Raw genomic sequence first — 26,284 nt, 5'->3', positions numbered from 1 at the left:
TGCGTCTGCCGGGCGCGTCCCGGCCCAGCTCTTCACACCTACCTGCCTCCTCCGGCGGCCCCGCCGCCGCCAGCTCCCGTTCCTGGCCGCAGCGCCATATTGCTCCGGGCCCGCCGCCGCCACCTTCCCAGCGGCTGTCAGCTCCCGACAGCCACTTCCGGGGCAAACACCCGGCCCCACCTCGCCGCGGCTTGGGCGACGGGGCGGGGCCTCGCGTTCACGTGACCCCCGCGTCCTGGGGAGGAGCCGCGCGCCCTCGTCATGTGATCCGGCCGCCGCTGAGGGCCCGCCAGATGCAATTCCAGTTCACCGACTGCTGGGGAGGTCTGGGGCCGGCCAGGCTCTGCGTAGGACCCAGGTGGCCGCCGAGCGGCAAGGCTTCGTCGTTCCTCCCTTTGAAAAACCATCGTCTTGGTTAGTGGAAGGAGATTAAGTCCTGTTTTTTAACCTGGACGGTGGGTACACGGGTGTTCTTTCAGTGTTACTCTTTACACAAAGAGTAGACGGATGCTGAATGTCCCCTTGATAGCGTCACAGCGCCGATTAGTGATGAGCTCTACTTTTTCCCTGGAACGCAGCAGCTTCCTTTCCGTACCCACCCTGAAAGCCGAAGGTGTTTAGCCACCTGGTGATCCCTGTTTTCCCTATACTTACAATCAGGGCCAAAACAGTGGTGCTTGGAAAGGTTCATTGCTCTGAACCTACGTGGGCATATTTTTACTGTGATTTTTTTTCCTAATCAAACTATTATAAGTAAATATAAAAGTTGAATGTAAACTTTTTCAAGTCCTCAAGTGGAGTTTGCTTCTAGCAAGTAGGATTATAATTAACTTTATCTTTTACTTTTGCCTGAGCGCTTTTACAGGAAACAATTTGTAGTAATAGTTATCGTTAACTGAGCACAAATCACTGGTCAGGAACTTTACAGTATTTTTTCAAATTCTCAGTGTCCCTAAGAGTTAGTATTGGCATTTCACAGATAAGAAAACCAAGGTTAAAAGAAGCTGTCATTTACCCAGATCACACAGCTGCAAAAGAGCAGGACCAGGATCCAAATCTAGGTGTTTGACTTCAAAGTCCTTGCTCATTTCAACCTGAGCCAGCTATTTAATTATGCTTTTCCCCCCATAATTGTCCACTAATTTCATTCCTTCCCTTTAGATGGAACTGTGTAGCAGATGTTCCAATTAATATAAACTGATACATATATAACTAAATTCTGTATTAATCCATTGACAAATCAAGATGATACAGGCTTATGTAGCCACTTTTTAAGGACGGGTTGTTGCACAGGAGAAAATACTAAAAAAAAAAAGGAAAGTCAAATGAAAGGAGTAGTTCAAGGATCATACAAGACATGGTTTCTGTTTTTGCCTGGAATCCTTTGTTCTCTTTTGCCTATTGGCTGTTACATCTGTAAGACTCAGGATGTCAGCATTCCATGACATTTCCAGTCCAGGTTAGAAGCTCTCCTGTGATGATTCAGCATTGTGGCCCTATGTCTAACACAACATTTACCACACTATTTGTTCCTTTACTTTATCCCCGCTACGCTCTAAGTTCACGGACTGTGCTACCAAGACTTGTATTACTAACCAAATATATAATGTTTGGTTAAGGAATATTTTCTGCGAAGTAATGATGTGTCAGGCGCAGTGCTAGGTACTTCTAGATGATCTTGAGACACAGTCGCTATTACCCTCAATTTCACAAATAAAAAAACTTGAACCTCTGAGAAATTAAAGAAGTTAAACAACTGGCAAATGGGTAGCATCAGTACACCCACCTCCAGAACATATTTTGAGTCAAGGCTCTATTTGCAAGAACAAATGAAAAAATCACAGGCTTTAAGTATTTCTTGTACCTTGTAGCAACAGGTCTCCATTTACATAAATTCTGAAGATGAACAATTTTTGTCTCATCTAAAATATTTAAGTTGGAGTTGACCCATCCTGACTCTAGAATAAAAGACTGAGAATAAAGGAAATAAATAAGTTTAATTCAAATGCTGCTGAGAAAAGATTATCTATATTATAGTATTACAGTACTGATAATAACTAACATTCATGTCAGGTGTCATTCCAGGTACCTTACACGTATGAAGTTGATTTTTTATTCCACTGTACAAAACTAGCAACTAAGGAAAATCTGCTAAGAGCAAATAGTCTCTATCACTGTATAATTATAACCCTTTCCCTTTGGCAGAGACCTGCATGCTATCTGGATGAAGGGCCATAAAGCCTTAGGAAAGATAAGCTGTACGAGAATGGAGCCAGAGGTGTATCAAGTAACAGGAACAGTCTTCCTCATCAGGATAAAATGTTTATCAGTTTTTGAGCTAAGTCATCTCAAATGGAAAGAGACAGGAAAGAACATGGTTAAATAAAGGAAAATGAAGTAAGAAAGGGAGCCGCTGACCATAATCTTCTAGCAGCAACATCACAAAGGTAAGGTTTGAGCTACGTTAAGGATGAGGTAAAAAGATATTTAATAGATCAGAGACTTTAAAATCTTAGGGAACTTGAATAACCAGCCACATAAAAGGCATCTCGTTGTTGCTTATACCACAAAAGGCTGTCAACAAATTAAGAAACAGCAGAATAAAGAGAGCAGTAGGTTTATTCCTGGTAGACACCCTGTGCTGCTTTTCGTCCATCCAAAAAAAAAATAAAAAAGGGTGGGAAGGGGCATTCCATTTCAAGACTTTAGTTTGCAGTGTGGTTCCAAATGCCTCTCCACAGCATATTGACACCTTCCTTACACTTGAAGGGAAAAATCCAGTGCACCACATTTGGGTGTTGTTATTTTTAGCATAAACTTTTGTTCTTCTATAAGAAGTATTACTCTGGATTCAAACCACATGAATGTCAATGAATGTTTTTTTCACTGTACAATCATTTAAAAATCACCTACGAATTGAAATGACATAATGCACTGATACTTCAGGATCATTTTTCACTAGTCCCAAGTTCTTGTGGTTGATTTCAAATGTCTGGTACGGGTGATTATAAGATGATGTATTCCATGAAAACAACACTCATGCTGGAATCAGAAAATCACGTTTGTGATATAGTCTTTTTAAAAGTCTGTTTTTAACTTTTGTCCTCGGGAGCTACTTTCTTCTTGCTGTTCTGACCAGTGACCTTCTTCCTGTGACAATGAAAGGAAAGTTGAATTAGAAATTTTAGATATACGTACTTTCCAAAACTCTACCAATTTAATAAACATTTACTGAAATCTCCTGTATAATCAAGTGCATGAGGCACTAGGCACACAAAGATGTCTTTGCCCTTTAGAAAACCATATCCACCTAAGTTACATGGAAACACCACAGTAAACTACACTACAACATGGTAAAAAAGACAGATTCTGATCCTGACCTAATAAGAAGAGTTCACATTGATTAAGTGCTAGATACTGTTTATAAGTTTTTTTCATATGTATCAACGGGGATAGTCTTCCTAACTTATGAAGAAGATTCTATTATTATTCTCATTTTATAGATGTGGAAAATTAAGTGACTTGCTGATCATCACACACTGGTAATAAATATTAGACATGAACTCCAACCATCTGACTTTAGAGTCTGGTGAATGGTAAATGCCATCAATTAGCTGTTAACACAGGAAAAGGAAAAAAAAGTTTTAAGAAAATAATCAATATTTGCATACTACAGTATAGTAATGCAAATTCTTATATGTGTATCAACTCATTTAATCCTCCACCAACCCGGAGTAGCAGAGTTGGTATTATTTATATAACTATTTCCATTATATATGGGGGAAAGAGGTTTAGAGAGGTGAAGTGACTTGTCTAAAATCACACAGGAAAAGGTGCTATTAGAGCCAGTTCTTCTCCCCCACTCCCTACTACACCAGGTTGAGTTTGCAGTGCCTGAAGTGAGGTCCACTAGGCAACAGGATTCATGTTTATAGCTCAGTTGGGAAGCTGGGCTTGAAGATACGGACTTATCATATCTTATGGAGTTATCAGCATAGAGCTGAGGCCACAGGTGTGAGTAGGATCATTAAAGCAACATCTACAGTGGAAAGGTAAACTAGAGTCAGATCAGGTCTTGTTTATATGCTATGTTAAGAAGTATGGCCTTTAAGTGTGAAGAAAGTAGAGAGACAACCAAAGCATCTTAAGCAGGAGGCTAGTGACAAGGTTATACCAGGTGTCCTCGAAGTCTTAGTGCAGCTTTAAGTTTTAATAACCTCAGACCATAATAGCTGCAAACTTACAAAACTCAACAATTAAAGTGTAATTATTTAAAATACTGACTACCCTGGTGGCCCAGTGGTTAAGAACCCGCCTGCCAATGCAGGGGACATGGGTTTGATCCCTGGTCCAGGAAGATCCCACATGCCGCAGAGCAACTAAGCCTGTGTGCCACAACTACTGAAGCCCACAAGCCTAGAGTCTGTGCTCCGCAACAAGAGAAGCCACTGCACTGAGAAGCCTGGGCATCACAAGGAAGAGTAGTCCCCCTTCACAGCAACTAGAGTAAGCCCTCGTGCAGCAATGAAGATCTGAAGCAGGCAATAAATAAGTAAAACAAACAAACAACAAACAAACAGAATATCGATATTTATTATTACAATTCAACACAGCCATGATTTTATGCTCTAGTCGATTTTCGACCTTTGTAAAAATTTTCATGAGCTGCTGCTGCTCAGTACCTGAAAGAATTGCATTTCCAATCCTAGCTTTAAGATCACCCGAAGAATGAGGTTCTGATGCATATGCAACAATTCTGCAGCAGCCCATCACAAGAAAAAGTCTAATGAGACAGATAAGGTTTGGACCAAGCAGGGCAACCTTCTCTACCAATCCACTGGCTTGTCACCCAGGAACTGTTGCCACAAAGAATAAAAATTAAAATGTACTAAGAATGCACAAAACTAAGCACAAATTGAATTAAAATAATCTTTCAAATGATGTAGTTTTGTAAGGTTGTAACATTTACTCTTCCCAAGTTATTAAAGCTTAAAACCACCACACCTTGGGACACACTACACTCTATGTACTGGGGCTGAACATGTTTTCCCACAATCAATACAAAACGTCAGGCAGATTCTTTCACTCAGAAGGAAAGTGCATGCCAGTTTTTTCACCTGGATTCATCTTGTTCCTTCTACATGTCTAAATTTTATCTATCCTTGAACATAGTTCTACCTTCTTGAAACTTTCTGTAACTACACCAATCCATAATGATTTTTTCCCTTTTCTAAACTACTGTTTTATTTAAAAATTATTCTCTAATTTTTTTCAGTATACTAATCTCCTTTCTCTAACTTTAGGAAAGGGGTCTGATTTTACATCCATTCATACACCTTACTACATATATAATATGTAGTAAGATGAACAGTAAGTACTTGGTAAATGCCTACATTTTATATTTGTTGTATGTTAACTGGTACTGATGGAATTTGAACAGCATCATTTTTCCTTAAATAGTGGAAGAATAGTACTTGCAAAATATTTTAGCCTACCCCTAAGAAATCACGTAGTTTCCTCACAGTAATAGGCAAAAAAGGTGTATGCTAAAAAAAAAATCCATGCTTTAAAATCCTCAAAAACGCAACTAAATGACTACAAATTTACCCAAGTCATACTTTTCAGAGGTGTTCCAATGTGCTTCAGCATAAGCCCAAGATCTTACTGAAATCCTGCCTAGAATATGGAGCCTGAAGGAAGACTCCATCGATGCGAGTCAACAGTCCTAACTATTGGCCTCAGTAATGTGCCCAGATGCAGGCTGTATGGAGATGGTGCACAGTGCAATTCTAATTCATAGGGAATTGAAATCATACTTTCAAAGATGGAAAAAAAACAGATCATTAATACACAGATAAAGAAAAATTCCAAGATTGAATTATGCAAGTTTCCAAATCATAGGCAGGCTAAAATATATTACTTTTATTACATTCTATAATGCACTGTAGACCTATCAAATTCTACTAAAAATCTATCCTAAGGAAAAATAATGCTTATGTTATTTTTTTATTTATTTTTTACTGCAAATAAGCATTTATTTATTTATTTGACAGCTGTTACAAAGATAAGGTCATGCCTGTATAGCTGTGCTTCAGTTAATAAAAGCTGATTACACATGGGAATTAGGGAATGAGCCTTTGCATTATGGAAGGGATTATTCATATCACAAAATGCTTATGTTATTAAGAATATGACAGAGTCAAACAGTAACTTCTACCATATACTTACCGTTTATCCTTAGCTTTTTCTAAGAAATATTTTGGAGTTGTACTAATGCTCTCCCTTTCCAAAGGCTTCTTAATCATCTTTTTCTTTTGTTTACTGAAAGTTACAAGGTGAGAGAAGAAAGAACTGAAGTAAGTACAACTTAATTTAAAAGAGCTAAAACTAGCTTTGGTCCTTGGTCACAAAATTCATTTCTTTTATCCACTTACTGGTTTACAGTGATAACACTCTATCCACTTTAACATTACTAGGTTACCTAATAGCTTTAGAGGGGTAACCCAAAGGGATACATTCAACCAATTTTTTAAAAGGCACTGATTATGGTTAAAATATGTCACGTGTCACTCATATTCTGTGCCAACAAGCACTAGAGTTTGCTTTTGGCCAATTAACTGCTTTTTACCAGTTTTATGAATTAAAATCTAAGCATACTTCACTCACATTGAATATTTTAAAAATCTGAATACTAAAATTTCAAGGATGAAAACCTGGTAGGGAAAGAACACACAGTATTCACAAATATTTAAAAGGAAAATTTTTATCTTAAAATGTTCTAAAAATAGTATTGTTAGAACTATAATGTATAAGAGTGTTAAAGCAAGAATGTATATGCAGAGAGGGAGAGAGAGAGAGAGAGAGAAGCTTCAGGTAAATTTAAGATTGTACCTCAGTAGTTTTTGGAAACCCTTTATGTATTCTGGGACAGGACATCCGGCCTGCTGGATAACATTGGCAACACTGAAAAAGGTACCCGCAAACATAAATTTGTATCTTGTCAAACTGATGTTTACATACTTAAACCCTCTGCACAATACAAGAGGAACTAAAACTACATGAGCAAGAAAGTAATCCAGTAAAGCGTTCTGAAAAATTACTACTAAGTATTACCAGATGCAATCATACTGAATTACTGAGAGAATGGTCCGCTGGACTGAAATCAATGTATTGATGAATAATTTTAGGTAGCAGCTGTTTCTACTCAATATTTATCAAGCCCTGAAAAGCTACTAAGCCCAGTCTTGGATGAGACACTGACTGAAATCAGAATCACACTTGAATTTACTAAATGATAGAACTTGGCATGGTCTCAAGCTTCTCATGTATACAGTAAGTCCCCTACATACAAACCTTCAAGTTGCAAACTTTCAAAGATGCGAACATGTGTTCACATGTCCAATCATGTAAGTTATAATAGTTCACGTGTCTGGTATACACTGTCCCATGCATGCATCCTCTACAAGTAGTTGTGCTTTTGTGTATTGTACAGTACTGTATAGAGTACAGTAGTAGAGTAGACAAGCCCAGGATGTCTGGAAACAAGCATAAAAGCAGCAGTGATGTAGCTGGTACTGCTAAGAAGCACCAGCTGTTGTACTGTACATTTCAAGGTACTGTACTATAAGATAAAAAATGTTTTATCTTTTGTATTTGCTTTTTATGTATTATTTGCATGAAAAGTATTATAAACCTATTATAGTATAGTACAATATAGCTGATTGTGTTAGTTGGGTACCTAGGCTAACTTTGTTGGACTTATGAATGTGCTCTCGGAATGGAACTCATTTATATGTCGGGGACTTACTGTAGTAACTTACTCAATCCTTACAACCCTTTGTAGTAAATACTATCATTATCCCCATTTCCCAGATGGAAAACTGAGGTGCAGAGTTACACTGATATGGGACAGTCATTAGATTGACATGCTTGGAGTCGCTGAGGAGAATTCAGGTGAATTCTAGGCTGTTGGAATGTACTTCCCTACATAATCACACGTGAAAGTCTGCTCACAGCAAAACCAAGGCTGACAGAGCCAAGGCTCAGAAGGGACAAATCAAAATCTTCACCAAAACCGATAAATAGATCAAAGTACAAACTGCCTTTATCCACAACTCAACTTCATTTGTTAGAAACATGAACTGTTGTCAATTATCATCAGCCTAAAATTTCTGCAGGCAGCCCAAATGTAGGAAACTCAGCTGCTTTATTAAAATCTATAATGATGGCTAAATTAAGATGAGATTCTGAAAGTGTATCTGTCGTAGGTTACCCAGTCTTCGAGGGACTACAAGTGAATATTAGAGTGTGTTACTAAAACAGTTTTTCCTCTATGACAGGAGATCCTGGGACTAAATATAAAACTCCAACTGCCCCTAAGAGTAATGGGAAGAAGGTGCCCGTGCTCAGAGACCATTCTGGGTGGGGATAAGAGACTCAGGGGTTAAACTTTAAACTATTCACTAACCCGAAAACCTTAATATTACATTTTGAGTAATATCAAGTGATGGCTATTGGGAGAATTCTGTGAATCTGAAACTTAATGAAAATTCCATTGTAAATATTTCCAAAATCTAACAATGGAAGGGCAAAAACAAGGCCTTCTGATCATTTTTCTTTTTCTCATGGCTAAGATTTGGTCGACTAATACCGTAACAGAATTTGGGACACAGCCATTTTGTAATTGTCCGTTAATTGTGTATGAGAATAATGAATCAATTTTGCCAACTTAATGCTAAGTTATTTCTCCTAATTTACCTTCTTAATAATGGTTTATCATCTTCAGTGAAAAATGTAACAGCTTTTCCTTTATGCCCAGCTCTTCCAGTTCGACCTACGAGAAATCAGACCATTAAAAAAAAAACCCTACTTTTGGGGGGAATGGGACCTTCAAGATTCCCATACACAAGTCACTGGATTATCACAGCACTAAAAAAAAATGAAGGGACTGGCAGAGATGTTAAGAGAGATGCGTGGGGGGTGGGGGCGCACGACTCACCTATCCTGTGGATATATTCCACTGAGCTGGTTGGAAAGTCATAGTTGATGACCAAGTTCACACCTTTAAAATCGATCCCTCTGGCTAGCAAGGCTGTACAAATAAGAACCCAGATTTTTCCTGCTCTGAAGCTGTGGACTGTGTTATCTCTCTGGTTAACAGAACATATATTAAATGTTTTAGTACCACTCTAGGAATGGAAAACAAGTACTTCATAAATTTAATGCCAATTAAAAAAATGTAGTTGTTCTTTATTGCTTTGCAAGTATACATTTGACTTTACCTGCTGCTGCGTTCTGTCTGCATGAATAACATCCACGTTAATACCTTCATATATGAGCTCATGAAAAAGTTCTTTTGCCCTTTCAATGGACTGAACAAAAACAAGAACAGGTGGATCGAAACCCTGAAAGAAAGCACACACAACCCGTAATCAAGAATATAACTGCAGTATTTCATATGCTTTTAGTTCATTTTAATTTAGAAATTGACAAATTTCTGAGACCAGTGTTCCAAGTCTGCCTCCATCTTCCTCGCCATCCATTTTCTACAGTGGGTTCTTTCTATTCAACTTGAACTATACTCTCCATCTTGCTAATTCCAACCATCTTGTCTAATTAATTCCCCTTCACCTTTCTAGAGCAATGGGTGCCCACTCGTTGAAATAATCATGTTTGCTTCTGTGCCTTAGAACATTTTTGTTTCTTCTTAAAATGTAACTATTTATTATATTATAATAATATTTATTACGTTATTTATCCTAACTGTGGGTATTCCCCAAAGCTTAGTCCTTGGTTCTCAGTTCTCTCAATATAATCTTTCTCTTATCAAGTTACATAAAATCTCAGTCATCAACTACCAGCTCTAAGCAAATGATTTTTATTTTTCACATTTATATCATCAAACCCTGCCTCTCTCTCAAACCAGCTTTCTATATTTTCAACTGTCAGCATTAAGGCTTAACCTTGTTATTTTGGTCCACATCCCTTTCAGAGTCTAATGAAAGAAAGCTATGAAGCTTTCTAACAGGCAACCACACATTCATACAAAATGTTACATATAATTTCAGAAGGTTCACAGAACTCCTGAAGTTTATACATGGCTAAAACTCCCTGGTGATTCCACATGAGTATCTGTGAAAACCTGAAATTTCCTATTGCCAAATGATACCCTTAAGAGCATTAGTAAAACACATACATAATAGCATCTATTATGTGCCAAGCACTACTATAAGTACTATATTTGTATTAACTCATCAATAAAACAAAACCCCTCACTCTAGTGTCCTATTCATTATTTTTTTGTTTGTTTGTTTGTTTTTTTGGCACACGGGCTTAGTTGCTCCGTGGCATGTGGGATCTTCCTGGAGCAGGGATCGAACCTGTGTCCCCTGCATTGGCAGGCGGAGTCTTAACCACTGTGCCACCTAGGAAGCCCTGTCCTATTCATTATATAATGCCCCAGTTCTCTAAGAAACCAGCAGAGTGATTGGGAAAGATTACGGGGCAGATATACACAGGCATACTTTGTTTTATTGCACTTTGCATATAGTATGTTTTTTACAAACTGAAGGTTTGTGGCAACTTTATGTTCAAGCAAGTCTACCAGCACCATTTTTTTGCCAAAAGCATTTGCTCACTTCATGTCTCTGTATCACATTTTGGTAATTCTCTCAATATTTCAAACTTCTTCATTATTATTATATTTGCTGTTGTGATCAGTGAGTGACCTTTGATGTTACTACTATGACTCAGTGAAAGCTCAGATGATGGTTAAAATTTTTAGCAATAAAGTATTTTTAAGTTAAGGGATGTGCATTGTGTTTTAGACATAACGCTACTGCAAAATTGACTACAGTATAGTATAAACCTTTCCTATACACTGGCAAACCAGGTAATTCCTGTGGCTCACTTTATTGCGATATTGGCTTTATGGTGGTGGTCTGGTACTGAACCCACAATACCTCTGAGGTCTGCCTGTATGCTGGTGTGGAAAAAGGAGGCATTCAGGACATCAGGCAGGTCTTTCCTTAGCCTATCCCACCCCAGCTGGGAAGAGAAAACTCAATATATTCTAAGAGGACAGCCTCTCCCCCTCAAGACAAGAATTGCTCCAACATGCTTCTTACCGATTTACCAATGGATTACTAAGTATGATGCAGGAATAGTGCTCAGCCTCCCACTAGTAATACAAGGCTTGGTGAGCTTTATCAAAATTCAAGAATGTAGGTATAAAAATATACCTTTTTAACAAGTTCTCTCATGGCCAGAAGTTTTCCAGTCTCAGACCCAACAAAGAGAAGCTCTTGTTCTACCGTCTCTACCGCAGAATTCCTAAGAAAAAAACATACCTTGTAGTTTGCAAAAGCCAATTTTTGTTTTTCCCCTGAATTCTAAATAAATGAAAAAATTTACACACAACTCCAACAGAATGATCTTTTCCATTGACAACATAAGTACCTAATTATTTATATTTTAACCTAAAGACAAATTGATATTTGTCTTTCTCTTTCTGACTTATTTCACTTGGTATGATAATCTCTGGGTTCATTCATGTTGCTGCAAATGGCATTGTTTCATTCCTTTTAATGGCTGAGTAATATTCCATTCCACTGTACTACATATTCTTTACCCATTTGTCTTTCAATGGATGTTTGTATTGCTTGCATGTCTTGGCTATTGTAAATAGTGCTGCTATGAACATGGGGGTGCATGTATCTTTTTGAATTATAGTTTTCTCTGGATATATGCCCAGGAGTGAGATTGCTGGATCATATGGTACTATTTTTAGTTTTTTAAGGAACCTCTGTGCTATTTTCCATAGTGGCTGCACCAATTTAGATTGCCATCAACAATGTAAGAGGGTTCCTTTTTCTCCACACCCTCTCTAGCATTTATTCTTTTTTAAAAAAATTAATTTTTATTGGAGTGCAACTGATTTACAATATTGTGTTAGTTTCTCTAGCATTTATTCTTTGTAGACTTTTTGATGATGGCCATTCTGACTGGTGTGAGATGACACCTCGTTGTACTTTTGATTTGCATTTCTCTAATAATTAGTGATGTTCAGCATCTTTTCATGTGCCTATTGGCCACCTGGATGTCTTTGGAGAAATGTCTATTTAGGTCTTTGAATGTTTTGTTCTGATTATAAAAATGTTATCTCAAGAAAATTAAAAAAGACAAACAAATTGTCCACAATTCTACTATTTTAGAATAAACTTTGACATATTGTTGTGTTTTAGTAATTAAATTTTCATGTGTCTAATTACTTACAAAATTTTTCTAAAAGTAAAATCATTGGGTAAAATGAGAACATTCTAAAAGTTGTTACATATGGCTAAATTTTTTTCTTAATGATTAGCAAAGGTTTATTTATTGACAGTTGGGCATGAGGTATCTTAAGGTTTTATGAACACTCTATACTATGTATAAATACTTTTTCCATTCTGTTATCTGCCTTTATAATTACATTTATGGTGAATTTGTTCTATTTTTCCTTTTATACACAGGAATTTTAAGTTTAAAGTAGAAAGGATATTCTTTACTGTTTCATTTGGCTTCTTTTTTACTTAACGTGGTATTACAAACACTTTTTACAAGCTACAATCTTCACTCTTACCATTTCATGTGTTGCATTATAGTATATCAAGTGGCAATATCATAATTTAATAAAACTTTTTTCTACCATTCAGCATAAATGCTCCTCAAAATATTTTAAAAAAGGAATTATAAGTCAAGTAGCTTAGTAATATCAGCTTCCTTCTCTGTGGCCGTACTTTGTTAAGGCTTCAAAGAGATTAAATCCTCTGGGTGGCCACAGAGCTCATGTCATACTTTGTGGACTGGAAAAATCAACTAAATGCATGATGATAGGAATATTAATATGACAATATGAGAATCTCCCTTTGGATTATTCTAAAATAGAAAATCTCTAATCAATCTTGACTTTCAAGAATATGTTTCTTTCAGTCAAACTCATCAATTTTAGGCCACACAACCTATCTCTATTAGTCTAAAATAATGACTTGTATTTAAAAAAAAAAAATCGGTGGGCTAATGTGGAAGAACAATTACCTTGCTCCAATGGAAACAGTAATGACGTTGTCCAAGTTGAGTTTGCACCACTGCTCAACATCATAGGCAAAAGTTGCACTGAACATAGCTCTTTTGACCTTGTGGGATGTGCAGGCCAAGAAAATGGAAGCCAGCTGGTCTCTGAACCCAGTTTTTCCATCTTCAAACAGTTTATCTGATTCATCTACTACCAGCCATTCAACACTAATAAATAACAATGAAAAAAATACCTTGTGAATATTGAACTGAAACATCCAAGAACTGTGAGAACACATGAAGTCAAACCACAATGATGTTTCTCAGATCCATATATCATACCAGAAAAAGGTACAAGGAAAATAAGCAAAAAAAGGTAAAAACAAGATAAACATAAATTAATGTACCTATTCCATCAGCCCCAAAGATATGAGGTTCCACTGGGAATGACGAAAGCGCAGATAAACCTTATGAATACCATCACCATTGCGAGAGATGTGAAAATTTCTAGGGGAATTCTGTACTAACTGCTTATCAGAATCTGTTAGCTTTCTTCCAGACCAGATGGTTACTTTTCTATGAGTTTAATGAAAACCATTTTTCTCAGCACCAACAATGACTGAAAGTTGGCAGAGAGCAGGCTCTAAAGGGCAATAATACAAGTAATTGAGGACAAAATATCATCAATTTAATGAAAAACACATAAAAGACATTATTAAAGTAATGTACCTTGTTAAGTCTATTCCTGGAGGATCTTGCTTTAATAAATAGATTAGTCGATTTGGAGTAGTCACGAGAATATCTATAAGGAAAAACAAATGGTACAAATTGCAAAAACAACATTCATTCCTCTTGAACTAGGGGATTAAGTCTCCTGAATTTCAGTTAATAACTTCAGATGGGGAGAAGTGGTTATATGCACTACACCAATAACACAACAAGCTAATGTACATATTTTTTTAATCCATCACAGTACAAACTACTATATCCTTACTCTCCTTTTATTTGATCTGCCTTCTCAGCTTCTAAGAGGCAAGAATACTATAATCCAACAGTTTGCTTTTAAAAACATGTTTGTTTTTCAGGAAAATACGTTCCTTAAATGCAATTTTACTCAGAAGCTCAAGATAAAAGACAAGTAAAACAGATTCTTTGGCTGATCTAAGAATAGGGATGTTAAGCCAGTATTATTTGCAGAATATTTCCATGGCAGATTAAAAATCGACAGAATAAAGCTGGGATTCTTAACCTCAGCACTACTGACATTTTGGTCCAGACAACTACCTGTGCACTGTAGGATGCTTAACAGCATCCCTGGCTTCTATCCCTATACTAGTAGCATCTCTCCCCAGTTGTGACAACTTAAAATGTCTCCAGATATTGCCAAATATCCCGGAGTGGAGGGTGAGGTGGTGGTGAAGGGCAGAATTACCTCTGGTTGAGAACCACTGGTATACATTTATATAACTACTAGGTGGGGAGCTGGGAGGAGATCTCTTTTAGCTTTTCTAAAAATCAAACTAACTAGACTTTAAGAACTTTCGGGTGGCAATTAGGATACTTGTAATTTCCAAACCATGTTACATCTCAAGCATGAATCACTTACCAAATTTCTTGGATGATTTAGGTCCAAATTTCTTGGCTGCAACTGCTGCTTTGTGTATCATGTGTATCCTAAATCCTGTTCCCTCAGATATTTTTACTAACTCTCGGTGAATCTAAAACAGAAAATGATAAAAACATTAGCTGCTAAAATACCTGGATAAGATGTATAGTCTCTTTTTCATTACTAACAAAATAAATCTAGTATCAATCCATGAATACCTGAAATTAAGCCCACAGTAATCTGTAGATTAATTTGGAATCTCAGCATTTTGGAACTTCAATACCAAATAAGATTCAGTAGTTTCTTCAGGTCTAGTAAACTAGTTCCAACAGATAAAACCAAAACTCTTCCATTCTGTTACATAATGTTTGTAGAATACAGTACTGTTACAAAACTATTTCATACTTGGCATGTATTTTGTATTAACCACATTGGGAGGGTAGAGTGGATAATTGTATAGTTTTACTTTCTCAAAAACTGAGATGAGGTTTCATTTTCCTAGGCGTGGAAAAAATTTTTTAAAGGGGAACTATATATTATAGTAGCCTTCCAACTTCAAGGATCTTAGAGCATATACTGAAGTCTAAATGTTAAGATCAACATGTTTTATAAAATTGAAAGACTTAAAAGACTTGCCCATATGCAGTAAGATAGAAGTGTGCTTTTTACAGAATATGTGACCATGACAAAGACACAAGCCTTACTCTTTTGGACCTTTCTATTACCCTCAAATAAGAAAGATGACTGGCAAACGCAAACACATCCTCTTCAGAAACTACAAGTCATACCTGGCTGGCAAGTTCTCGTGTTGGTGATATAATCAGAGCTCTGAAGCCTTTATTTGTGGGTTGTTTCAGCTGCATTAAAATAGGAATGCTAAAAGCCAAAGTCTTTCCAGATCCAGTAGGAGCAGAAGCCAGAAGTTCTCGACCCTAAAGACAGAGTATATTAAGTACAAGGAAGAGTACATAAAATTTTCAGAGCCTGGTCAAATAATGCTACTAGCCATAAATGTAACAAAATTATACATAATAAATCCAAACACTCACATTCCCATCACTCTTCTAACTTCTCCCATATTTGCTTTTCTAACATCGCCAACCCCTGCTACCACTGTCCCAATGGAGTTTCTGAGCATTACCACTAAAGTTCATTTGAACTGGGGCAAGAAAGTAGAGAACTAAAACCAAAGATGACGCACAACCTTATTTCCACTATTTCAATTTTTCTTTCCCCTAAACTTCTTTATCAAAGCAAAATTACAAAACCAACAAATTACCACCACCTGATATCTGCATTGCTCCATTCTTAAGGAAGGTTTTAATAAATAAGATAAATAAATGGCTAAAAGTAAGAAATAAAAAATGGTGAAAACCTGAATGACAGAGTCATTTATAGGTGATAATCTTCAAAAAGTCACTGTGATTTTTTAAAATATTTATTTATTGGAGTATAATTGCTCTAGAATGTTGTGTTAGTTTCTGCCACACAGCTAAGTGAATCAGCCCTATGCATACACATCCCCTCCCTCTTTAACCTCCCTCCCCACCCCATCCCACCCAACTAGGCCATCACTGAGCACTGAGCTGAGCTCCCTGAAAAAGTGACTGTGATTTTTAAAGCTTTAAGCTAAGGTCACTACAGAAACAACCTCACATGAACATTAAAAGCAAATTTACTATAATGTCAGTTGACAACATCACTCAAATATATTCTTATTTCAGTTCCCAAAGAAAATGAAAAGGATTAGTATGGATGAGGAGGGAGGGAACTCATATAATTTGGCTACTAGAACTGAAGGCCATCTTGCTTATGTGGGGGGAAAAAAGTCAGCTCTCACCAGTACAAAAAGAAACCTCAGAAAAACTTAATTTCCAAAAATCTAAGTTAACTCATACCTCTATCAACAACGCATAAAGAAATTATGGTATATTCATACAACAGGATACTACTCAGTAACAAACTACTAATATGTGCAATATGGAGGAATCTCAAAAACAGTTATCTAGCGTGAAAGAAACCAAAAAGAGTAAATAATGAATGGTTCCACTTACATGAATTCCATAAGAGGCAAAACGAAAACATGGCAATAGAAACCAGGAAAGTGCTTACCTCTGGGGGGGGGGGGGGGGGTCAGGTGAGGCCTGAATGGAAAGGGTACGAGAGAACTGTCTGGGGTGACAGAAATGTTACATATCTTCATTGGGTTGATGGTTACATAGGGTATGCACTACTGAAACTGAACTCTGCACTTAAAATCTATGCATTTTTTTGGTACTTAAAAATGCTTCAATAATAAAAAGCACTAGGATAAAAACAAAGTCAGGTTATGTACAAGAATTCTGTACTTCTGAAATAATTCTTGAATATTATAAACTAAATCATGGATGAATAAACAGAACATAGTCCCTATCCTCAGAAGATTAATGCTCTTAGTTAAATGGAAAAGATAAATATAATTAGTGCAAATACACAGTAGTGTAAAGTGTAAGACAAATGTTGCAAGAGAGAAAACACGTGGAGAACTGGGTGGCAGGGGAAAGAGTGCTGTGGTAAAGGGAAAAGATCACATCTAGCAGTAGTGATCAAGATAAATTTTAGGAAGACACAGGTATTAGAGATGCATCTTACAAGCAAGGGTAGGATTTCAATAAGGGGAGATAAGGCAGGAAGGAAGATTTCAAAGACAGAGGGAAGAGAATGAACACGCACATGTGTGCATACACTTATAGGCCTTCATACTTACATGCAGCATAACTGGAATGGCTTGCATTTGGATTGCTGTAGGTATCTGGAAGCCTGAATCTAGAATGTTCTGAAGCAGTCGAGAATTGATTTTATATTCCTGGTCAAGCTGCTGAAATGTAGCAATTGGGTCAGGAAGATCAGTTCCTTGGACATGAATTTTATGTTTATTCCGGAAGAAATTTATCTGAAAAGTGAAATAAAAGAGTCACCATGGATGTGGTCAAACACATTGTCAAATGTTGTAAAGCAACAGTAACAGTTTTTGGGATAAGCTTTAGTAGCATATGAAACTTTCTGGTTAAATTCTAAGCCCTAAAAAGACATAGGTATTAGGTATAATTTGTGCCCTTTTGTAGAAGGAAGACCTTCATAACAAACCTATCTATCCACACTTTCCTCATATTAATATGTCAATGCCATGAGTAATGTGTTATTCATATTAATGTGCTACCATCACAGTCACAATCTTACATATACTTCTGGAAGTCAGGCACTGAATCAGCCTATTGTCTTTACGTGGCACTTAGCAGACAAGTGCCAATGCTTTTTAATGATCTACCCTACACTCTACTTATTGAGACAGAGTGCCAAAAGCAGAGTCAAGTGATGTTGACTTTTTTTGTTTTTCCATTCTCTGATCCAGACAGCCAAATTCTGGATTTGGGATTACTAAGTGAGCTGAACAATACTCTCCATCTGCAACACGGCAAGGGTGCAGCAAATGCGACAATGGTATATTTGTTGTTTCTTCTGAATTCTACTCCTCCTAGTCTCAAGTTATAAAATAGGTTTCTTAAGAATTTTAACTTTCAAATTCCTGTCAGAGGAAATCCTTCTAAACCAGTAAGTTTAACATAAAGGAGAAAGGTGGCCAATTTTATGTTTATCAAAAGGCAGTAAGAAATTTAAAGAATTTAATTCTAAACACATCATCAATTTTGACCTAAGTTTCAAGATTTCAAGACACTTTCAAGAATTTTAAACTTTAAAAATTTCAGCCACAGCACAAATGCTACTTTGCTTTCAGTTTTCATTAAAGTAAAATCTAAACCAATGCAAGTAATCATCTATCTTAACAAAACCATACTCATTTTTACCACCCGAATAACCCAAGGACAGTGAAAAAGTCACTAGGCCAGAAAAACAATTGGGGTGAAGACATTTTTCTAACCTTTTCTTTTCTGAGCTGCTCCAACTTTTCAGAGGTTAGTTTATTTTCTCTTTTAACTTTTTTATCTTCAATCTTTGCTTCCACAGATGATATCCACTGTATAGTAGAAACTTCTTCTTGAGAAGTAATTTCTAAAATATATTTTTAAAAAATTAAAAGATTTTCAGTGCAACATTCTTAGGTGGCACAAAAAGGCCATATACCTTCACACTAAACAAAAGAAAAAGAACTAGTGGTTGCAACTAGATAAAGTAATAGGAGGTATAAAAATTGGGAAAAGGAGAGACAAGTTGTGTGTTGGTAAAAGCAGAGCTCTGAAGCTCATTCTCTTCCCACTTTTTGTTTTAGTTATTTCAGCTTTGTAATATGTACATAACTGTACACTTGAAAACAATAAGGAATTAATTGAAAAACTATTTAAAGAATAAGAGATGTCGACGAGGCAGCCAGCTTTTCTATATCCAAAACACAACCAGCTAGAAAAAAAATATGATGCGAGAAAAGATTACATTTACAATAGCAGTGAACACAACACAGTACTTAAGGACTACTCAATATTATAAAGAGAGCAATTCTCACTAAATCTATAAATAACTAGTTCAGTGAAAAGTAATGACAGGATTGTTTTGGTAACTGGACCAACTGACTTTAAAGTTTACATGGGAAAATAAATATGTAAGAATACCTAAAAAATTCGAAGAAGAGTAATGAGTAAAAACTACTTCTGGAATTTCTTTTAAATTTTTTCAACTTCACTGAGGCACAACCTACACAATAAACTGCATATATTTAAAGTATACAATCTGAGGCATTTTGACATATGTATACATCTGTTAAACCACCACCACATTTAAGATTATTTCCATCACTTCCCAAATTTTCCTTGTGGCCCCTTATAATGCAACAGTCCATCCCTAAGCAACAACCTGTTTTCTTTTTCTCCCTCCCTCCCTTTCTCTCTCTGTCTCTCTCTTTCTCCCTCTCTCTCTCTTTCTTTCTTCTTTTTTTTGGCAGTGCTGCACGGCATGCGGGATCTTAGTTCCCTGACCAGGGATTGAATCCACACCCCCTGCAGTGGAAGCAGGAGTCTTAACCATTGGACAGCCAGGCAAATCCCCTGTTTTTTGTCACTGTTGATTAATTAGCTTTTTTCCCTCTGGAATTTTACACAAATGGAATTAGTATGTACTAAATTTAGTCTGGTTTCTTTCACTCAGGATAGTTATTTTGAGATTCACCCATGTTGGAGCATGTATCAACAATTTTAAATTTTTTATTTATAGGTAGTATTCCATTATATGGATATACAATTTGTCTACTGTCTACTTGTTGAAGGACATTTGGGTCACTTCCAGTTTTTGGCTATTACAAATAAAGCTGCTGTGAACACTTATGTACAAGTCTTTGTGAGGACACAGGTTTTCCTTTCTCTTGGGAAAGAAAAACATAGGTTTTTCTTTCTAGGCATGGAATAGGTGGGTCACAAAGTAAGTGAATGTTTATTTAAAAAAAAATCCTTTTCAATTTCTACCAAAACAGCCTATTACTCAAGACGGAGGGGATATGGGGGATATATGTATACATATAGCTGATTCACCCTGTTGTACAGCAGAAACTAATATAACATTGTAAAGCAGTTATACTCCAATAAAGATGTATTTAAGGGCTTCCCTGGTGGCGCAGTGGTTAAGAATCTTCCTGCCAATGCAGGGGACAGGCGTTCAATCCCCGGTCCGGGAAGATCCCACATGCACAGAGCAACTAAGCCCATGCGCCACAACTACTGAAGCCTGTGTGCCTACAACCCGTGTTCCGCAAGAAGAGAAGCCACCGCAATAAGAAGTCTGTGCAATGCAATGAAGAATAGCCCCCGCTCTCCACAACTAGAGAAAGCCCGTGTGCAGCCACAAAGACCCAATGCAGCCAATAAAAATAAATAAATAATTTTAAAAAAGATGTATTAAAAAAAAAGCCTGCTAGAATTTTAATTGGATTTACACTGACTCTGTGGATCACTTTAGGGAAAAAACTAACCAGTTGCCCAATCAATAAAGTGGTGTATGCCACACCACTCTACTGGAATTTATAACATAAGGTCACATTAATTAAAGCAAGCTGATACTGGTGTATGAATACAGAATTAGAAATCAATGAAACAGAATAGAGCCCAAAGACCCAAATATATATGGGAAATAAGTTACAATAAAAGTTGTATTTAAATCCAATGGGGAGGACTTCCTAGGTGGCGCAGTGAGTAAGAATCTGCCTGCCGATGCAGGGGACACGGGTTCGATCCCTGCCCCAGGAAGATCCCACATGCCATGGAGCAACTAAGCCCGTGTGCCACAACTGTTGAGCCTGCGCTCTAGAGCCCGTGAGCCACAACTACTGAGCCCATGTGCTGCAACTACTGAAGTCCACGAGCCTAGAGCCCGTGCTCTGCAACAAGAGAGGCCACCACAGTGAGAAGCCCGCACACCATAAGGAAGAGTAGCCCCCACTCACTGCAACTAGAGAAAGCCCGTGTGCAGCAACGAAGACCCAACACAGCCAATAAAATAAATAAATAAATAAATAAATTTATTTAAAAAAAAAATAAATAAATCCAATGGGGAGAAGATGGATTATCAATATTTTAGGGCAACTAGCTAGCCATCTGGAAAAAATTAAATTAGTTCTTCATTCATTCCTTATACCAAATAAAATCCCAGAGGGTCAAAGATTTCAATATAACAAAATGAAACTACAAATAAGAAAACATGGAAGAATTTTTTAAAAATAAGCTTAATGCTTAGAACAGAAAAATAGAACCAAAAAACCATAAAGGAAAAGATAAATTTAACACATAAAACGGCAAAAAATAAATAAAGACAATAAGTGACATGGGACAAACTAGAAAACACAACTGTAAACATAATATGCTAGAACAGAACTAATTGCCTTAATATATGTAAGGCCTAACAAGCAGATGAACAATATAACAGGAAAAAGGTACAGTTCTACATCAGGAAGCAAATAAATATAAAAAGAAAACTCTCATATGTCGCTGGTGGACATCTCCAATTGGATTGACATTTTTTTTGGAAAGACTTTTTAAAAAAATAAAATTATGCTCCCTTTTATGAGACAGTTGGCATTAATACACTTAAATCACTACTAATCCGCAAGATCTTGAATTTTCTGATTGAAACTATAATGTTTATCCACAGTGGTTGCTAAATGGTTTACAGGACGCAGCTGTGTGTTTCTAGTTGTCCAATATTTGAATCCTTTTCTTAAGTTAGTGTCAGGTCTTTTTTAAATTCATCTTGGTGGAAGGCTTTATTAAAATTCCTTGTAGCCAGGAAAGTAAAATGACTTGTTAACTATGAAATTCCACTTCTGAGAATTTATCGGACAGATATACCCACACATACATGCAAAGTAAAATGACATTTATTACAACACTGTAACAGCAAAAGTGAGGAAACAAACTGCACATCCATCACATAGGAAGTTGTTAAATCAATTATGGAATGTACAATGGGATACTATGCTAAGTTAAAATGAACAACACAGTGTACCTCCTACTCATTTCAAACAATCTCCAAGATACATTGTTTTTTTATAAAGGGAGTAGGGGTAGAGAAGGTTCAGAACAGAACAGCATATAGAGTACACTATCATTCACATTTTTTAAGGGAGGTATAAATACATATGATTAGAATATCTCTAGGAAAATACCTAAGAAACTGATTAACAGTGATTGCCTCTGGAGAAATAGGGGACTAGATATAAAACAGTGGGAAGGAAATTTACTTTTCACGTGACTTTTTAAAACCATGTATAAGTATTTACTTTATTAAAAAGGTAAGATGGCTAGGAAAAGTAATAGACGTAACAAAGAGAAAGATAAATACCCCTTATTATCGAGTGCAGAAAAAGCCTTGTGAAAAATAGGCAAAAAATAAAAACAAGTCACAAAACTTGAAATGTAAATATCCAATAAAGCCTATGAAAAGATGCTCAGTCTCACCAGTTATCAAGAAAATATGTTTAAAAATAGTTTCACTCATTAGATTGGCAAAAAAACTAAGACCAACAGTATCCAGCATTGACATGGCTGTGGGAAGTCATTTTGCAGTTATTTGTTCAAAGAAAGAAGTGTGCATGCCCTTTCACCCAGTGAATTCACTTTTAGAATGCCAATTACAGAAATTCAGCACCTGTACAAAAAGACATATGTACAGGTATCTTTACTGTAGCAATATCTATAATCACAAATACCTGGAAACAACCTGAATACCATCAACTGACAAATGGCTGTATATTGTCTGAGGTGTAATCATAAGCTTGTACAGTTTTTGTAATTGAAAGAGAGAGAGAGAGAGAGAAAAAACATACATTAAGCACTAACCTGAAGTCATCTTCTTCCTCTTTTTCTTGTTCTGCTCCCTCTTCCTTTCAGCCAGGCTCTCTTCGTTTTTCTCTTCATCTTGTAGTTCCTGATGCGTTCTTGATGCTCCACACTCACCTGGGACAGACTTGTTTCCAAAAAAGTCCAGTCCCTGTAGCACCTCCGAAGAATCAATGTCATATTTCCTTTTTCCTATCTAAAACCCAGAAAATTTAAAATGAAATCTATATACAGACTGGCAGTGTTTTCACCCCAGCAGTATTGGCGGTAAGGGTGTGGGTACAGTGACTCCCTATCTTTTTTTATCTCTCACCAAATATTTGTTTAGGCTGACAAGTGTGTTTAGGCAAATGGAATCTAAGATGATACCTTTTCTGACCTTATAACAGTAATAATTCTGATCATAATAGCAACTCTTATAAGCATAACATGCTGTCAGGCAGATTTCTAAGTATGTTTAGATATATTAAATTCCTTCTTCCTTCAACAACCCTAACGAGGTAAACAGCAATATTTCAGATGAGAAAACCGAGGCATTAAGAGGTTAAGTAACTTGACCAAGGTCTCAAAACTAGCAACTGACAGACCCAGGATTTGAACCTGAATAATCTGGTTGCAGAGTCCAAACTCTTAACAACTACACTATACCGTCAGTCAGAGAAAGAAGAAACACGCGTGTTGCACACACACACAAATGTCCCTCGTCCCAATCCCAAGGCTGACATTCAAGATTTTCCACAACTGGGGTTCAACTACCCCCGATTTATCACTCTACTTCCCTCTGTAAGATCGCCCGTTTCTAAGTCTCTCTTCTCATTGGTTACTTAACACGCCCTGGAGCTGCGGGAGTAAAAAGAACCATGCCCGCTAAAGGCGTACGCCTGCCAAGACAAACCTGGAGAGGCTACAGTGAAACAATCTGTTCTCTCCGTTTGGGGTTGTTTCTGTTTTCCAAATTTTTTCCCATCAGTTTCGGAGAAAAGACAGCTTTTGAAAGCAGGATTCGAACTGTGCTTTGAATAAACTCAGGAGGGAGGCCGGGGGGAAAGGTTTCTTTGCTAGACCCAACAAAGTCTACAGAAGGATGGGAAGAAGAGTTCATTCAGAAGGCTGCGGAAAGCTGAACGCCAAGAGAAAAGAAAATGCCCCACAGCCAGGCCACGGGGTCTCCGAGTGCCGGCTCCCTCAGCAGCCAATTCCTTTTCCGGCTCCTGCCTCTTCTCAGTTACTCTGGCTTCTAACGGCGGGCATACAGTACCTGGAATCGGGCTGCGTCCGCGGAGAAGCGTCTCACGTCGAATTTGGCTCCCGCGCGGAGCCGGCGAAACAAATCGTGAGCATCCATCTTTACCCAGAAAGCTCCGCGGTCCCAAGGCGCCTGCGCACAGGACCTCCTCGCGCAGAGGGTCTGGAGCTGGACCGTGGGCGGAAGTGGTCCCGGGGGGCGGAGCCTGGCGGCCGAGAGAGCCTAGGCTTTTGTATTCTTGTTGTTATTTATTTGCTCTTTAAAAAAATGTTTATCAAGATCCTGTCATGCCAGGCACTGTTCTAGACTTTTAGGCATAGTTTGGTAAACAACACCCCAGGAATCTCACCTCAGGAAACATATATTTTAGTGGGGATAGAAGATGTTAACAGATGAATAAGCAGAATAATTCCTGAAAGAGAAAAGTGCTATGAAAGAAAACAGTGTACTTGATAGAGAAAGGGAAGAGGAGCTACTTTTAGGTAGCTTAGTCAGGTTCATCCTGATGAAGCGATATTTGACCTAAGAGGAGGCAGCCTTTCCCAGATACCGGGAAGCAGCATTCCAAATACAGGAAACATGCCTGAAGAAGGAAAGAGGTTTGGAACACTGAGTAAATAGAAGGCCAGAGTGACTGGAGCCGAATTGCAGTGAGGAAGAGTGGTACACATAGGGTTGAAGGGACAAATGAAAATCGGATCTCATAGACTTTTATAACAAGGTCATGCTAAGGAATTTGGATTTTAATCTAAGCATGCTGGGAAGCTAATCAAAATTTTTTACTGAGAGTGCAACATGATTTAGTTTATTACATTTTATATTTATTTTCTTCATTGTATTTGCACTGTACAAAATTACTTATGTGTTTCCTCCCCCTTCTAGAATGAAGTCCAGGAGCACGGAGATCTTATTTGTTTCACTGCTATAGCCCCAGTTCCTGTGTGCTCTCAATAAATATTTGATGAATGAATGAGTTAATGCTTTATAAAAGATTACTCTGGCTATTTGGAGGATGGACCATAGAAAGGGTAAGAGTGGAAACAGGGAGGCCAGACAAAGTAGAAATGATGATGGTGGCGCAGACTAGGGTGTTATCTGTGCTGATAGAGTTAAATGGATAGATTTGGGATATATTTTGGAGGTAGATCTCAAGGTACCTGATGAATTTCATTTGGAGGTGAGGGAAAGGGAGGAAACACTCTTGGGTTTTTGGTTTGAAATCTGGGGTAGATGGCATGCCATTTACTGAGCTGGGAAAGACTGAAGGGAGGACAGTTTTTTTGTGTGGGAATGAGGCAGGCAGGGATGGAATCAATTGTTATGTTTTGGGCATGTTTAAGATGCCGCGTTCACTTTAAGTGGAGACGTCCAAGTGGATAGTTGATTCCATGAGTCTGAAGCTCAGGGGAGAAGGTCAGGGGTAGAAAAATAAATTTAGGAATCATCAACATATAAATGGTACAGTGGAATCATATCAAACAAGCATTTAACTTATAAAAATTGAGTTATACATGTTCAACCAGAGAGTATGAGAAATGCTTTAAATTGTGTGGTTTCTTTACACTCAAAGAAAGCAAGTGTGGGGTGGAGATGAGATGAGGGATGTGAGTCTGCTATACCCTCAGATGGAGTCAGTCCCTAATTCCCTCTTCCAATAGTGTCTGCTCTTTAAAAATAAGTATTTTCCGTGAGACGTGGCCCCTAAATGAAAGCGCCAAGTACTTTTTCATCTATTACTCAGTAAAAACAACTTATCTCAACACAGGAGGGAAAAAAAATCAACTGAGTTTTTTAGGAAATGGAGTGTTGGTCTTCAATTTGGGACATAAATATGACCACAATCCTATGTAAAATCAGCAATGTATGAAACCACAACTGCTGAGGATTATGGGTGATTTAAGGAATTCCAAGAATAATTACAGTTCATGAGGTTTGTTTTGTTTGTTTGTTTTTTGAGTTTTCTTTATGAGCTGACTTTAGAACCTAATCCCTACGTAAGTGGGGACAAACCCATATCTAAAAGCATAGTCATAAAGGTGATCACTTAGAGACTGTGTAAATAGGGAA

The 26,284-nt window shown here is 37.4% G+C and overlaps 2 protein-coding genes across 4 annotated transcripts in view; both read right to left on the bottom strand.

Annotated features, from left to right (window-relative positions):
- The window catches only part of SYNRG (synergin gamma), an 85,928-nt gene extending 85,866 nt beyond the window's left edge, over window positions 1-62 (bottom strand). For both annotated transcript variants that reach the window (XM_057715709.1, XM_057715710.1), the window contains exon 1: window positions 43-62. The gene's annotated coding sequence lies outside the window, so the exon portion shown is untranslated. The remainder of the gene's footprint in view (window positions 1-42) is intronic.
- Window positions 63-2,601: 2,539 nt separating this feature from the next.
- DDX52 (DExD-box helicase 52) lies at window positions 2,602-24,335 on the bottom strand. 2 transcript variants are annotated; one of them, XM_057716273.1, is made up of 15 exons: window positions 24,230-24,335; window positions 22,972-23,167; window positions 18,576-18,706; window positions 17,403-17,588; window positions 15,445-15,588; window positions 14,657-14,768; window positions 13,780-13,852; window positions 13,075-13,278; window positions 11,241-11,331; window positions 9,282-9,404; window positions 8,999-9,149; window positions 8,758-8,833; window positions 6,892-6,963; window positions 6,229-6,321; window positions 2,602-3,150 (listed from the first exon to the last, which is right to left on the bottom strand). In XM_057716273.1, exons 1-15 carry the CDS (start codon window positions 24,314-24,316, stop codon window positions 3,093-3,095), a joined length of 1,797 nt encoding a protein of 598 aa, XP_057572256.1. In that variant the 5' UTR covers window positions 24,317-24,335; the 3' UTR covers window positions 2,602-3,092. The 2 variants fall into 2 exon arrangements, with proteins under 2 accessions (XP_057572256.1, XP_057572257.1); XM_057716274.1 differs by lacking the exons at window positions 2,602-3,150; window positions 6,229-6,321; window positions 6,892-6,963 and adding an exon at window positions 6,982-7,535.
- Window positions 24,336-26,284: the final 1,949 nt, after the last annotated feature.

The sequence above is a fragment of the Hippopotamus amphibius genome, chromosome 17 (assembly GCF_030028045.1).
Source record: "Hippopotamus amphibius kiboko isolate mHipAmp2 chromosome 17, mHipAmp2.hap2, whole genome shotgun sequence".
NCBI classification, from domain to species: domain Eukaryota; kingdom Metazoa; phylum Chordata; class Mammalia; order Artiodactyla; family Hippopotamidae; genus Hippopotamus; species Hippopotamus amphibius.
Note: the sequence above shows the minus strand (reverse complement) of the source record. Positions and strands in the feature narration are given on the sequence as shown.